The 13,174-nt window shown below is 49.8% G+C and overlaps 1 protein-coding gene across 4 annotated transcripts in view; it reads right to left on the minus strand.

Annotated features, from left to right (window-relative positions):
* Positions 1 to 13,174, minus strand: part of ITGA9 (integrin subunit alpha 9) — a 362,074-nt gene that overhangs the window by 181,615 nt on the left and 167,285 nt on the right. For all 4 annotated transcript variants that reach the window (XM_023260749.2, XM_023260752.2, XM_023260750.2 and 1 more), the window contains exon 16: positions 5,229 to 5,378. In XM_023260749.2, the coding sequence (XP_023116517.2) occupies positions 5,229 to 5,378 (150 nt within the window). The remainder of the gene's footprint in view (positions 1 to 5,228; positions 5,379 to 13,174) is intronic.

Raw genomic sequence — 13,174 nt, forward strand, 5'->3', positions numbered from 1 at the left:
TTTGATACTCTTGTTGCTTGCTTTTGTATTGAGTATCCCCTGACGAGAAGTAGGTCTCTGCTTTCCTTAAATGTTTAAGGAAAGTGTATGCTCAACAGGCTGAATGTCTTACCGAGGACTGCAGAGGTCCCAGAATCCCAGTCAGTTCTCGGCACTGGTGGCAACTTCACTCGTCACCCCACAGCCTAGCCCATATCCCACAGCCCAGACTCTCCCAACACTGTTCTTCCAACACTGTTCTTCACCCAGCAGAGGGGAGGCTCTGTCCCACTCACTGCAAAACACCGCAGATCCATCAGAAAGCCTGAACTGCACATGCTTCGTCACTGTCTCCAGGTTCTACACGTCTGTGCAGTTACCACCTCAACGAGACCGTCCGTGAGGGCAGGCCCTGACTCCAAAGAATCACTAGGGTTCAGTTCACACCGCTGCACAATCCTGTGTACCTACATGGGCTCGGTGCCTTTTAGTTAAAGAGACTGCAGTATTTAAGCCCTAATGTTCTCTGGCAACATGACTTAAAGAGCTCCCATGAGATTATTCCTCCCTATGGAGAGGCCAGATGCTCTTTGTGGAACTGTCATATACGCATACGCGGGCTGAAACACAGCTCTGTCCGCTGGAGCGGGCCTAGCTCTCAGAATCTTTCTCCCCCCCGCAAACCGAGCCAACATCTGGAAGACATATGGAGGATGATCATTCAATTAGTCCCCCTCCCACCTAATCAGGGAAAGGAGAAAAAGCAAGGATCACTCTCCCAGAATATTTCTCAGACTCCTGCACAATCTCCCCAAGCTAAGAACAATATTTTTCTTTCATTTTCATTTCAATCAAAGAATCACATGGTTCAGAAAAAATAATGACCCCCCTGCCACACACCTCCCTGGACCAAGTCCTGCTGTCCAGGGGCAACCACATGTTGCCACACAACCACGTGTTTCTTTTGATGATTAGTCAGATTTAGACATTTTCTTACTGAATTCTTGCCACGATGGACAGGAACTTATCTCACACGATTGCCCCCTCTCCTCTGCCTTCCTAATTTTCACAGGCGGACAGGCAAATCATTACTCTTAGCTCCTCTGTTGCATGGCTTCTCAGACCCCAGCTGCCTTAGAATCACCTGGTCAGCTTGTCAAAGCACGGATTGTTGGGGCCTCCCCCATGAGTTTCTGATTCAGTGGGTCTGGGGTGGGGCCCAAGAATTTTCGTTTCTCACGAGATCCCCAAAGAGGTTGACATGGCTGGTTCAGCAACCACAATTTAAGAGGTAGTACTCCGCTGATGACCTCTGTAATTTTAAGTCGTAAATAGCTAGCTCTCACTTCATCAAGTTTTGCACCACCTCTCGATTCTCCGATTTAAAAGATTAAGATGTTAAGAGAACTTCGATCATCATTCTGTTTTGACCTCTGGGCAGTCAAATTTAATGACATTTACATTTTATACTGTAACCAAAAATCAATAAATAATGCTAATTTTATGGCTACATGATTGTTCACATTAGAACCGAGACAAGTGTCATGATTACATACACTTTTCTATGGGTGCAAAGCTCAACTCTGCAACAGGCTCAACAGGTGCAAATGCTCAACTTCCACTTCGGGGAGAATATTTCTAGTATCAAAGTCCTTCTCTTCTTTATACTCTTCTACTTGCTCAAAGTCCCATGACATTTTATGTTTCAACCATGACACATAGACCAAATTTCTGTTTTTCTGAGAGTTTTCGATTGCCTTTATTTTTCTTATTTGAGAAGCAAGTTATTTCATCTATACTGTATCTTAAGTTTTGTTACTTTCTGTTATTCTATTGCTGGCTTCATTCTCCCTGAAGTTCACTGATCCCCTGTTCTAATTTGGTCAATTAGTTTTTAAGTTTGCTGTTACCCTTTTGTTTCATTGGAGTGCATCTAGACTTACTTCCTTGGAAGGGTTCCTAGGGAGATAAACTATCTGGTTCTTGCTTATCTGAAAAATTACTGTATTCCAACCTCATACTTTACTGTTAGGCTAAGTATAAAATTCCAGTTTCAAATCACTTTCTCTCAGCACTCTGAAGACTTATTTCACCATATTCTGGCTTCTAATCTTGCCAATCAGGAGTCTGATGGTCTGTTTAGTATGTATGATTCCAATAATGTTGTAAGTGGACATATATCCACCGCCCCCCCCCCCAATCCTGAACTCTCTAGCCTGGAAGCATTTAGAAGTTTCCTTAAATCTTAGTAGCAGTGACATTACAAATATCTTAGAAATTATATCTAGGATATTTTTGGTTTATCCTGCTTGTCAGTTGGGGAGACCTTTAAATTAAAAAAAAAAATGTTTCCCTTTAACTCTGGGAAATTTTATTCTTTTGTCTCTCTTATAACTTTTAAAATTTTTCTCTGTTTACCTTTTCTGGTATTCCTATTACTTGAATCTAGGACCTTTTAAATTGATAATTTAGCTCTCTCTTCTATTTGTCTTTTAGCTCTGCTTACTGGGGGATTTCTTTCCATTATCTTCTAATCCTACAAAATTTTTGCCTCTGCAACCATATAGCTAATTTTTAGGAAACTTTTCTTTTTTCTGTTTCTTCCCTTTGAAGAAAAAATTCCAACCATTTCCTAACGGCCAGAATATATTCTGAAATCTCCTTGTGTTAATTACATATATTTTAAGGTGGTTTTTAAGGTTATATAATCTCTTCTATTCCCCGAACAACCTGTTTCCTTCTAAGTCAGCTATTCTGTTGTTCATTTTGGTCGTTTTCGTCTTCTCAATGTGCCACATCGCCCCCTCCAACCTCAGGTTTCATTGGTTGCCCATTTGTATTTAGGAATAAGGCCAAAGGGCTGATTAGACAATCTGGGGACGCATGGTAGGAGGGGACGCATGGTAGGAGGCTTACATCGGAGCCTCTAAATGCCAGAAGCAGCAAGGCTTTCCTGTGGGGAGCTAGCCACACTATCTCAAGCAATTTGTTAAATTCTTTAGAGAAGAAAATGCCTGGTTGCATGCTACTCTGAATGTCTCAAGTACATGGGGACAAGGACAGGGGTGAAGAGTCAACTCTTCCACTTACTAAACTTCACTTAATACCTCCCTTCCCTGTTCAGTCCCACCTGTCGCTCTGGCACCCTTCTGTAAACCACTGCCCTGGCCATGGCTGCAGCGTTCTGGATCCCTGGGTAGACGGGCACCCAGCCTCTCTATGTATGGTTCAAGGTTCACCCACCAACACTTTTTCATCTTCTTCTCTCACTGCAGAAAATTAACAGACTCTCTCATTGGCTGATGCCCCTTCCCCCACAGTGTTTTCCTCCCCGTCCCTATTTACTCATATTTAATCATTGTAATGGGGTCTCAGGAAGCGTGAACATACGTACTTGGTCGGCCATCTTGAACCAGAAGTGACCAAGAACAGCACTTTAATACTGAGCTGTCCCTGCATCATTGGCTTTGATCGGGCCGATTTACCGAGTCCCCAGCCTGCTCCAAGTGTTAATAACCAGCCACCTTCCAGGGTCCTTGTGTTTTGAAAGAAGTTCGTGTTTGAAATCAAAAGGAGAACCTGAAAAGTCAGAGTTGCCAGCAGGTTGTATGCGTATGTGTTGCGGGCGCTGGGCGCCCTGCTCACATCCCTGTACAACTGCTACCCGTCCCCCTGCTGATGGCAGCATAGGCAGCTATATGGCTCACCACCCGCCCCCATTCTTCCACAGAGAACTGTCCAAAGCCGAAGAGAATCTCCTTCAAGAAGACCTACGCTCCGCTTCTACACCAGCCAGCCAGCCGATGGTTGACTAACAAGGGGTACAAAAGGCCAGCCCCTCCTGCCCTGAGAAGACAACCTGTTGGTGTAATTTGTGCTCCCGAGTTCCCCAGCTGAGGCTAGACTAGCTGAGGCCAGATCCTTGCTCCGTCCCTTCCACTTCCATCCCTTCCTTCAGCTTCTCCTAAGAACACAGCCTCATTAGACCATGTGCCCCCAAATGCCTGCCTCAGGCTCTGCTTCTAGGGAACCTGACCCAAGATCACGTGGGAGGTACTTTGGTAGAGAATTGGGATGCCTTGCTAAAAACCTCACCACTGAACTGAACATCTGGATGGACATCTCAAACCTGACACTTCTCTGTGGCTCTGTTCACAGCTCTAATCTGCAAGGCATGGCTCACTGACATGCTAGTTTTCCCCTGAGCTCAGAGCGGTCGGGCGGGGGGGGGGGGGGGGCAGGTGGGCAGCGTGTGGTTCCACAGCTTTGCTCCCACCTGCACAGGAGTCTGGTTTCGCCAAGAAGCAGTTTTGCCTGACCTTCTCCCCACCAACGTCCTGGATCTGTGGTGATCTTGGATGTTGAGGGAAGATTTAAAACAGATTTGGGACCAGATTCCTTGCATATTTCCTGTGTAGTAGACAGCAATGCTCATCTCACGGATGGCTCAGGGCAGACGGGCCGCGCTGCAGTACAGAGTCAGTTCACAGGCTCGCTCCTGCTTGTAGGGTCCGCACCCTACATTGCTCTGAAGCTCTGTTCCACACAGCAGAATCTGGTGAGTACCCGATGGGATGGGCGGCCCACCACACTTGCAGTGCTTGGGCCATCCAGCGATGCTTGGGTTGAAAATTTCTAACTCAACCGCCGGTTCCACAAGATGATGTTCTTTTCTTGTTGTTGTTTTTTAATTCTTTAAAATTATTTTTGAGAGAGAGAGAGCATGCACATGCGAGCAGGGGAGGGGGCAGAGAGAGAGAGCGACACAGAATCCGAAGCAGGCTCCAGGCTCCGAGCTGTCAGCACAGAGCCCGACGCGGGGCTCCAACTCATGAACCGCGAGATCATGACCTGAGCCGAAGTCGGACGCTCAACCCACTGAGCCTCCGGCACCCCGACAAGATGATGCTCTTGCTTCTTCACGTCACTCATGCCCTCACCAACAAAACATTTAGTGAGCACCTACTGTGTGATCTGGGCTCTGGAAACAGTCTAGGAACAAGTGTCAGGTTCAGGGGCCAAGGAACCAGTTCATGGCCTCGAAGGGATTATGAGGAATACTCCCTCAATGCGTTTAAATCATGTGGCTGTTAGAAGGACCCCCACGAAACATGTGTTCTATCATTTTGCAGATCAGGAAAGAGAGGCGCAGAGAGGGGGTGTGCCCTTGCCACAGTCCGCCAGGGCCACAACTTCCGCCACAGGCACCTGCCACCCCGGGCCCCGGTCCAGAGCTTCAAGGTTCTGACCTGATTCTTCTGGGCAATCTTCTGTCCCTTTTTCCAGCGGAGCACTGGTGTCAGAGGCGGCAGCTCCCTCTCCTCGTCTCCGGTCACATGCTCACCCAGGCTGTAGGCAGCTTCAAACACGATGGGACTGATGACGTCCTGAACTCTCCGCTGAAACAATAAACAAGCACGCGTGTTAACCGCTAATACTGGCCGACACGTGCGGAGCATTTCACAGTTTACGGAGGCCTTCCACATGGATGGCCTCACATGGTCCTCACAGCCACCCTTGCGAGGGAAGATTTTACTGCTCACACCTTTTAGATGAGGTAACTGGGACCAAAAGCAGGGAACGTCTCATCCAAGGTCACCTTGTGACCCAGTGGGGCCGTCCCCACTCTACCGTGCACAGTGCTAAATCGTCTTTCTCTTTAGCATATGGAATGCATTACCTCACTCGTCTTCCAAATATTCTTAGAAGCCAGCTGACGGGCGGGAGAGCGTCTGTGCGCCACTGCAGGCTAACCCTTTGCATCCGTGGTGTTTTGGTGACCAAAGACCTTTTGTATTGACATAAATACGGCTCTTGTGCCGGGGCAGGAAATCCAATGATACTGGGGGGCCTAGGGTCTTCCCAGGGTTGGTGGTCAGTGGAGTCAGGATTGAAAGTCTTAACTTCTGGCCTTTGAAATCGAAGGGCTTGAAGACCCAAAGGAAGGACAGGTTGGTGGTCACAAAAGGGAAGGGAAGAGAAGGGAAGGGAAGGGAAGGGAAGGGAAGGGAAGGGAAGGGAAGGGAGGGAAGGGAGGGAAGGGAGGGAAGGGAGGGAAGGGAAGGGAAGGGAAGGGAAGGGAAGGGAAGGGAAGGGAAGGGAAGGGAAGGGAAGGGAAGGGAAGGGAGGGAAGGGAAGGGAGGGAAGGGAGGGAAGGGAGGGAAGGGAGGGAAGGGAGGGAAGGGAGGGAAGGGAAGGGAAGGGAAGGGAAGGGAAGGGAAGGGAAGGGAAGGGAAGGGAAGGGAAGGGAAGGGAAGGGAAGGGAAGGGAAGGGAAGGGAAGGGAAGGGAAGGGAAGGGAAGGGAAGGGAAGGAAGGAAAGGGAAGGGAAGGGAAGGGAGGGGAGGGGAGGGGAGGGGAGGGGAGGGGAGGGGAGGGGAGGGGAGGGGAGGGAAGGGAAGGGAAGAAGGAAGGAAGGAAGGAAGGAAGGAAGGAAGGAAAGAAGCAAGCAAGCAAGCAAGCAAGCAAGCAAGCAAACATACAATGAACACCTACAAGATGCCTGGCACTGTGGCAAGTGTTCTAGACAGATGAGCAACAGGCCCAAGCCCTGTGAACTAGGCCCTCTCATCCTCCATCATACGGAAAAAAGGAAAAGGAAGATACAAGGATAAGTCCCCCAGACCACAAGGCTGACAAGGATTTTTGAGTCACATCTGTTCAGGCCTGCAGTTCTTGGCCTTTGGGCACAAGGCGTCACCATCTCCGGGGGTCTCTGGGTTCCCGGAGAGGTAGGTAGTCCCCCATGAGGGCCAGCATGCAGGGAGCCAGCAGAGGAGAAGAGTGGCCCTGCCAGGGACCGAGAGAAGCTGGGCAGGTGGGCAGAAGCCAACCACGGGGCCGTCAGCAGAGCCAAGGATTCCCGCACACCACTGTCTGTGCGAAGTTTGGTGGAATTTCAAACAGATCGGAGCTGTGTTCGAAACAGCAGAAAGTTCTAAAGCTCCCAAGAAGTGCACAGCGAGGAGCCTGCTCCCACCCCTCCCTGATACCCAGAAGCCCTCTCCAGAGGCAGATACGCCAGTCAGTTTTTGCATATTCGTCCAGTCTAGGCGTATGCAGGCAAATCGGACCCTGTGGCATCCTGCGGTTTGTTTTCTGTGCTTCGCATGGGTCCTGGAGACGGTCCAGTCAGGATGGAGGGCCGTGGTGCCTCTTTTCTCACAGCACAGGGCGTGTTCTATGGATGCCCTTACTGACCAACGTGTGTCCTCAGATTTGCTTTAACAAGCGAATGGGCGACGGCCCATCCTTCTCCAAGATGGGGTCTACTAACCTCAGTCCCCTAGGAGGGGAATAGATAAAAGGGTCTGTGACCAAACAAGTTGGAGGAGGGGAGGGGGAGATACCAGGTTAAGGAAAGTCAAAGAGGGTTTTTATTCTGCTTTGTTTCCTCCTGTCTTTGTTGTGACTGCCTCTGAAAAAGGGTAAGGTCGCCTGTGGAGTGGACACTCAGGGACACTGGAGGGCAGAGGAGAAACCTTACGCACACCCAGGAAAGGGGGTGGTACCCAAGCCAGGGCGGTGTGGGGCAGGGAGCCAGATGTGGCCACACCTGTGGCTGCTCACTGTGGAGCATGGGGACAGGACAGAGGGGCACAGATGAATGACTCTGTGGGTGGGGAACCTGCAGACAATTTCTATTTGTGTTCAGAAAACACAGCCGGGAACAGATTCAATCGTTCAGCAGACACAAAATACAGGACCTCTCCAGGAGCGTGATGGGGAAGACTTTTGGGTAAACTGCTTCCAGCAAATTCCGTCCGACTTCAGATTTTACGAACAGATCTTTAATACGTGTCCTTTCCGGGAGCAAAACACACACCTGGGAACCAGATCTCTTCTGCCTTTGCTGACTCTGCTAAGCAGAATTTAAGGACTGTTGGAGGTGGGAGAATAACAGACGAGTGCCAACTGAATGGTTTTACAAATAAATGCTTTAGCGGTGTTTTTAAAGGTTGACTATCGGGGCGCCTGGGTGGCGCAGTCGGTTAAGCGTCCGACTTCAGCCAGGTCACGATCTCGCGGTCCGTGAGTTCGAGCCCCGCGTCAGGCTCTGGGCTGATGGCTCGGAGCCTGGAGCCTGTTTCTGATTCTGTGTCTCCCTCTCTCTCTCTGCCCCTCCCCCGTTCATGCTCTGTCTCTCTCTGTCCCAAAAATAAATAAACATTGAAAAAAAAAATAAATAAAAGTTGACTATCTTCAGGGTTTGGACTTAAATTCTTCATGTTGAAATAAGTTGGTTCCTATGCTTTTATTCTTGGGGGAAAGGTTGAATCCGGGGGTGGGGAGACAGACATCACTCATCATTTCCCGGCTACCAAATGCATGTATTCCAGAGACTGGCCAAGATGTTATTTTACTTAACCTGCGTAACACCTGAGCTCGGTAGATGATTGCTCCCATTTTATAGATGAGGCAACAGAGGCTCAGGAGCTCAAAGAAACTGCGCTCCACCCCAAAGCTACCAATTAGTGCTAGAGCCAGACTCCTTCTTAGAACCAGAAGCAAAACTGCTTTCCCTGAAGTTTCTAAAATACTATTTAAAAGTTATCCCGGGGCGCCTGGGTGGCTCAGTCGGTTAAGCAGCCAACCTCGGCTCAGGTCATGATCTCACGGTCCGAGGGTTCGAGCCCTGCGTCGGGCTCTGTGCTGACAGCTCGGAGCGTGGAGCCTGCTTCCGATTCTGTGTCTCCCCCGCTCTCTGCCCCTCCCCCACTGGCACTCTATCTCTCTCTCTCGAAAATAAATAAAGATTAAAAAAAAAAGTTATCCCAACTGCTTTAGGTTCGGACATCACCCTAAGAAGTCATCCGTTCAGAGCACACAGGGCAGGGGTGGGGGATGTTTCTCACACCAGGATGAGTGTGAACAAGCGGCAAGTAGGAAACGGGGGGGGGGGGGGGGTCTGCAAGCGAGTGCCGCTCCTCGCCGCGTGGCCCTTGAGCCTGGCTCACCGCGGGGGGAAACCTTACTCATGGTGTGGCTTATTCGGGGTGAGTAACGAAGTCCGACATCCAGATGCTCTGGCACTGATGCACAAACCTGTTTTAACTAAGACGTTTGGAAAACGGCTCTTTTTACATGTCCCGGTAGCTCCGGGCCGAAGGGAACAAAACCACACGGAGCCGTGGGTGGAGGCAGAGGAGGGTCCCGCATTTTGAATGGAGCCAACACCGCCCCCCCCAGAGGACCCCGGCCCTCCCACGCTGTGTTTGTTTTATCTGAGCTGCAAAGGAAAAGGAGCAGTAACACTTGGTGGTTTCCTTTTCATTTCTGAAAGCTTCCCGCAGATCAGCACTGCAATTAGCGAAGAATTCCTTAGGATAGAGGAGGCTTAGCCTTCTGGCTCGGACTGTAATCGCTGACATTTTGCTGCTTAAAAAAAAAAAAAACAAAACAAAACAAAACAAAAAAAACCCACCACTACGAACTGAAGCTTCTAAAGTTGAACTTATCTGACGGGCCAAAAGGCCTAAGAATCTACCTTTTCACGCTAAAATTCTACAGGGGTCCCCTGATGCTTGAAGAGCTGAAGGAGCCCACGTGGAGACCACACCCGGGCTCGCGGCAAATCTGCGGTGGCCTTCGTTTTACAGGGGACTTACCATACGCTCAATTTGAAATTTATTGGGTGCTTACGAGATGCCAGGCAACGTTCCGGGCCCAAGGGAGACAGAGGTAAAAGACCTTTGGGGAAACAGGCAAGCGATGATGACAAGCTAGTGTAACATGCACAAAACAGAAGAGGCTGTGGGGACACAAATGGGGGACATCTGATTCGGCCGGTGGGTTGGAAGGCTGCCCAGAGGAGATACCCTTGGCTCAGCTCTAAGACAGAACCACATCATCCCAGAGAGCAGGCAGGAAGCATGGGTGGTCCGGCAGGGTGGAGGGGACACGGGTGTCCGATGGATCGCATCTGACTCCCAAAGGTGGGAAAGTCAGGCTTGTGGGCAGGAGTAGGGAGAGAAGAGGCTGAAGCAGAGACTGGCTCTCAGGGGGCCTCACAGGTTGTGCTGACTTCATCCTGAGAGCTGGGAAGGACTGGGAAGAGGGTAAGATGAGGCTAGCGGCCGTGTTAGAGAAGAACCCCTCTGGTGTCTTGCATTGATAGGTGGGAGGCAGGGAGGCCAGGAAGGAGGCTGGAGGAAGCTGTGTTCTATAAAGATCCCTCCAGCTGTAGCACGGAAGAAGACCGATGGGGGTAGGCATGGGTGTAAGCAGGATAGGAGGAGGCTGCCATTGGGCTTCGGAGGAGAGATCACGAAGGCCTGTGCCAGGACACAGCAGTGGTGACGGAACAAAGGGGAGGGACGGGAAGGTGACTTGGGAGGAAGAGGAGATGGGACTGGGGACTGGCTATGGGGACGACGTCTCTTCCATCAAGAGTTATGGACGCCCTAGTGTTCAGCTTGCACCAGTGTACAGACACATATCAGTCAGCATCACGGTACCAGCGGGACAAGGGTGCGTTGAGCTTGGGCGTAGACATACTAAGCTTTGCTACGGCACAGAAATCCCCTGTCTCCAGACTCGAACTCCACGAGGAATCTCCCCAAATATACTGATTTGGGCCTAAAACATGGTGCCTCCTTTTTCCTCCCCCAAAACTGTCCCCCTGCCCCAGTGTACAGGGTCAGCCTTCCCTGGACAGACCCACACAGGCCCTTTGCCTATAAGATAGCCCACCCACCCATCTTTCCAGGGACGGGTTCTACTCTCCTTTGGACTAGGTCCTCTTCCTTCCTCAGCTCGCCTCACTTGTCAATACATTCTCCTGGGGCCCCTGGAGAGGGCCGAGGGGCCTCACAAGGTCTGCTGACAAGAGGGAGTGAGGGCCTCAGAGCGAGATGCCTTCCTATGGACTCCCGTTCCTTCCTGGAGAGTCCCTCAGGCTTCTCCTTCTAACCCATAACCTTGCTCTGAAAATGAAATACAAGTAACTCAGGTGGGAAATCCAGCAGGGGAAGCCCATGACGGGCAGGTGCCACCCACCCCCGGGGTTTCTACGAGAGAGGCGGTACCCTGCCCTGTTACCCTGGGGCACAGAGGCAGCTGTCAGAGACCTCAAAGTCTCTGTCTCTTTTATTTGTAGAACCCTAGGCTTTTCACGGGTGAGTGTAATTAGTATCAAGTCACAAGACCCCACTGACCTGCCCAAAAGAGGACACGCACTACTGTCTGGGGGAACCCCCCCCCCCCCCCCCCGCCCAGGGTGATTCGATTCCACACCTCCCTGCTCCAAGACTGAAGTAAGCGGGCCCGGGGCACTGTGTACCCTCGACCTGCCTCGTGAATTAGAACCCTACTTAGCTGCTTTTCCCCAAGAAATGAAGGGTTTTCATCTTTCTTAGCTAAGTCACAGCTGCAGGGGTCAGCTAAATGAAAACAGGAAGGGCTGGCCTCACTTTAAATGGGCAAATAACACAGAAGGTCAGCAACTAAGCCACTAGCATTAAGCCAGATAATTGGTTTCGGAAAAACCCTCTAAGTGTTTTTTAAAGAGGCCTTGGTATTTTTTCTTTTTCCAAACATGTGATTTTTTTTTTTTTGGTCCCTTTCCTGTATCCTTTCTCCCTGTTTCTGCCTATGCTCAGCTCTACTTCTGCCCGTGACAGCCTCGCAGGCAGGCCCAGGAATGAGGAAGCCCCAGAAGTGGGATGCTTTTTATGTCCTTGATCATAATGATTAAAATGGCAGTCAAATGTTATAACAGTTTAAAATTCTCATTAGCTTGAAGATTCTTTCCTATTAATTTTTTAAAATTTTTTTAGTTTATGTATTTATTTTGAGAGAGAGAGAGAACACAAGCGGGGAGGGGCAGAGAGAGGGACAGAGAGAATCCCAAGCAGGCTCACCACTCCATCTCACGACCATGAGATCATGATCTGAGCTGAAAACCAAGAGTCAGATGCTTAACCGACTGAGCCACCCGGGTGCCCGCTTGAAGATTCTTTTAAAAGCAAGGTGAGGATTTCACATTTCTCATAATGATAGAGTAACACTGCAGATCTACCCTCAATACAGGTAACAACTAGAAAAGCTGGATGGATCGCGCACACACACACACACACACACACACACACACACCTGTTTAAAGGTACTAGGGAACTATGAAGAGAGGCAGGACTTCAGAGTCTAGGGTCCCAACAAGAAGGCAAGGACAGTGAGGGGACCCCTCACACTGTGTACGGATCTGGAGGCAGCGGGGGATGGGAAGCAAAGAAAGCGAATGTGAAGTGGTGGCCAAGAGGCCGAGTTTCTGAGCTGAGTTGTATGAGTCTGTGAAGATTAAACCTGAAAGCCAAGCGCCACTAAGACCGCCTGGACTTGAGGGCCAAGACCCCAAAGAGAAGGGAAGCACACCAAGGCTGATATTGGACACCATATTTACTCCCAAGGCACTGGCTGAGCCCACAGCTCTATGGGGCTATGAGAGGCGGAATCCAAGCAGAAGACAGTGGTGAAGGCAAGAGAGGGTATACTCAACTGTGCACTAGACAAAGCAGAAGACCAGGGATCCAGAATATAAGTCAACAGAAAATATCCAAACTGAAGCATGGAGGAAAACGGATAGAATATTCAGAAAGGTAAGAGGCCACAATGAAAGGAGTAACATTTATAATGATACACGAATTTCTACAATTATATAAAAACCTAACACAATCCCTAGCACACTGTAGTTGAGCAGTAAGTGCTTTTTTATTTTAATTTTAGAGAAAGAGAGAGAGAGAGAGAGAACACGAGCAGAGGGGGGCAGAGGGAGAGAGAGAATCTTACACAAGCTCCATGCTTAGCGTGGAGCCCGACATAGGGCTCAATCCTCCAACCCTGAGATTGTGACCTGAGCTGAAATCAAGAGTCGGATGCTCAACCAACTGAGCCACTTCCTGGGAGGTGGAGCATCCCCTTTATTTGTGGCTACTATTTTTTTTATTGTTTTATCTATTTTTGAGAGAGAGCTTGCAAGCAGGGGAGGGGCAGAGAGAGAGGGGGGACAGCGGATCAGAAGCAGGCTCCGTGCTGACACTGGTGAGCCCCACACGGGCTCAAACTCATGAACTGTGAGATCATGACCTGAGCCAAAGTTGGATGCTCAACCAACTGAGTCACCCAGGCACGCCTGTGGCTACTACTTTTATCATGATTTTTAAATGGCAACTTCAAAAAAAAGAGTTAAAAAAACCCGCTCT

This window comes from Felis catus, chromosome C2, assembly GCF_018350175.1.
Source record: "Felis catus isolate Fca126 chromosome C2, F.catus_Fca126_mat1.0, whole genome shotgun sequence".
In the NCBI taxonomy this organism is placed as follows: domain Eukaryota; kingdom Metazoa; phylum Chordata; class Mammalia; order Carnivora; family Felidae; genus Felis; species Felis catus.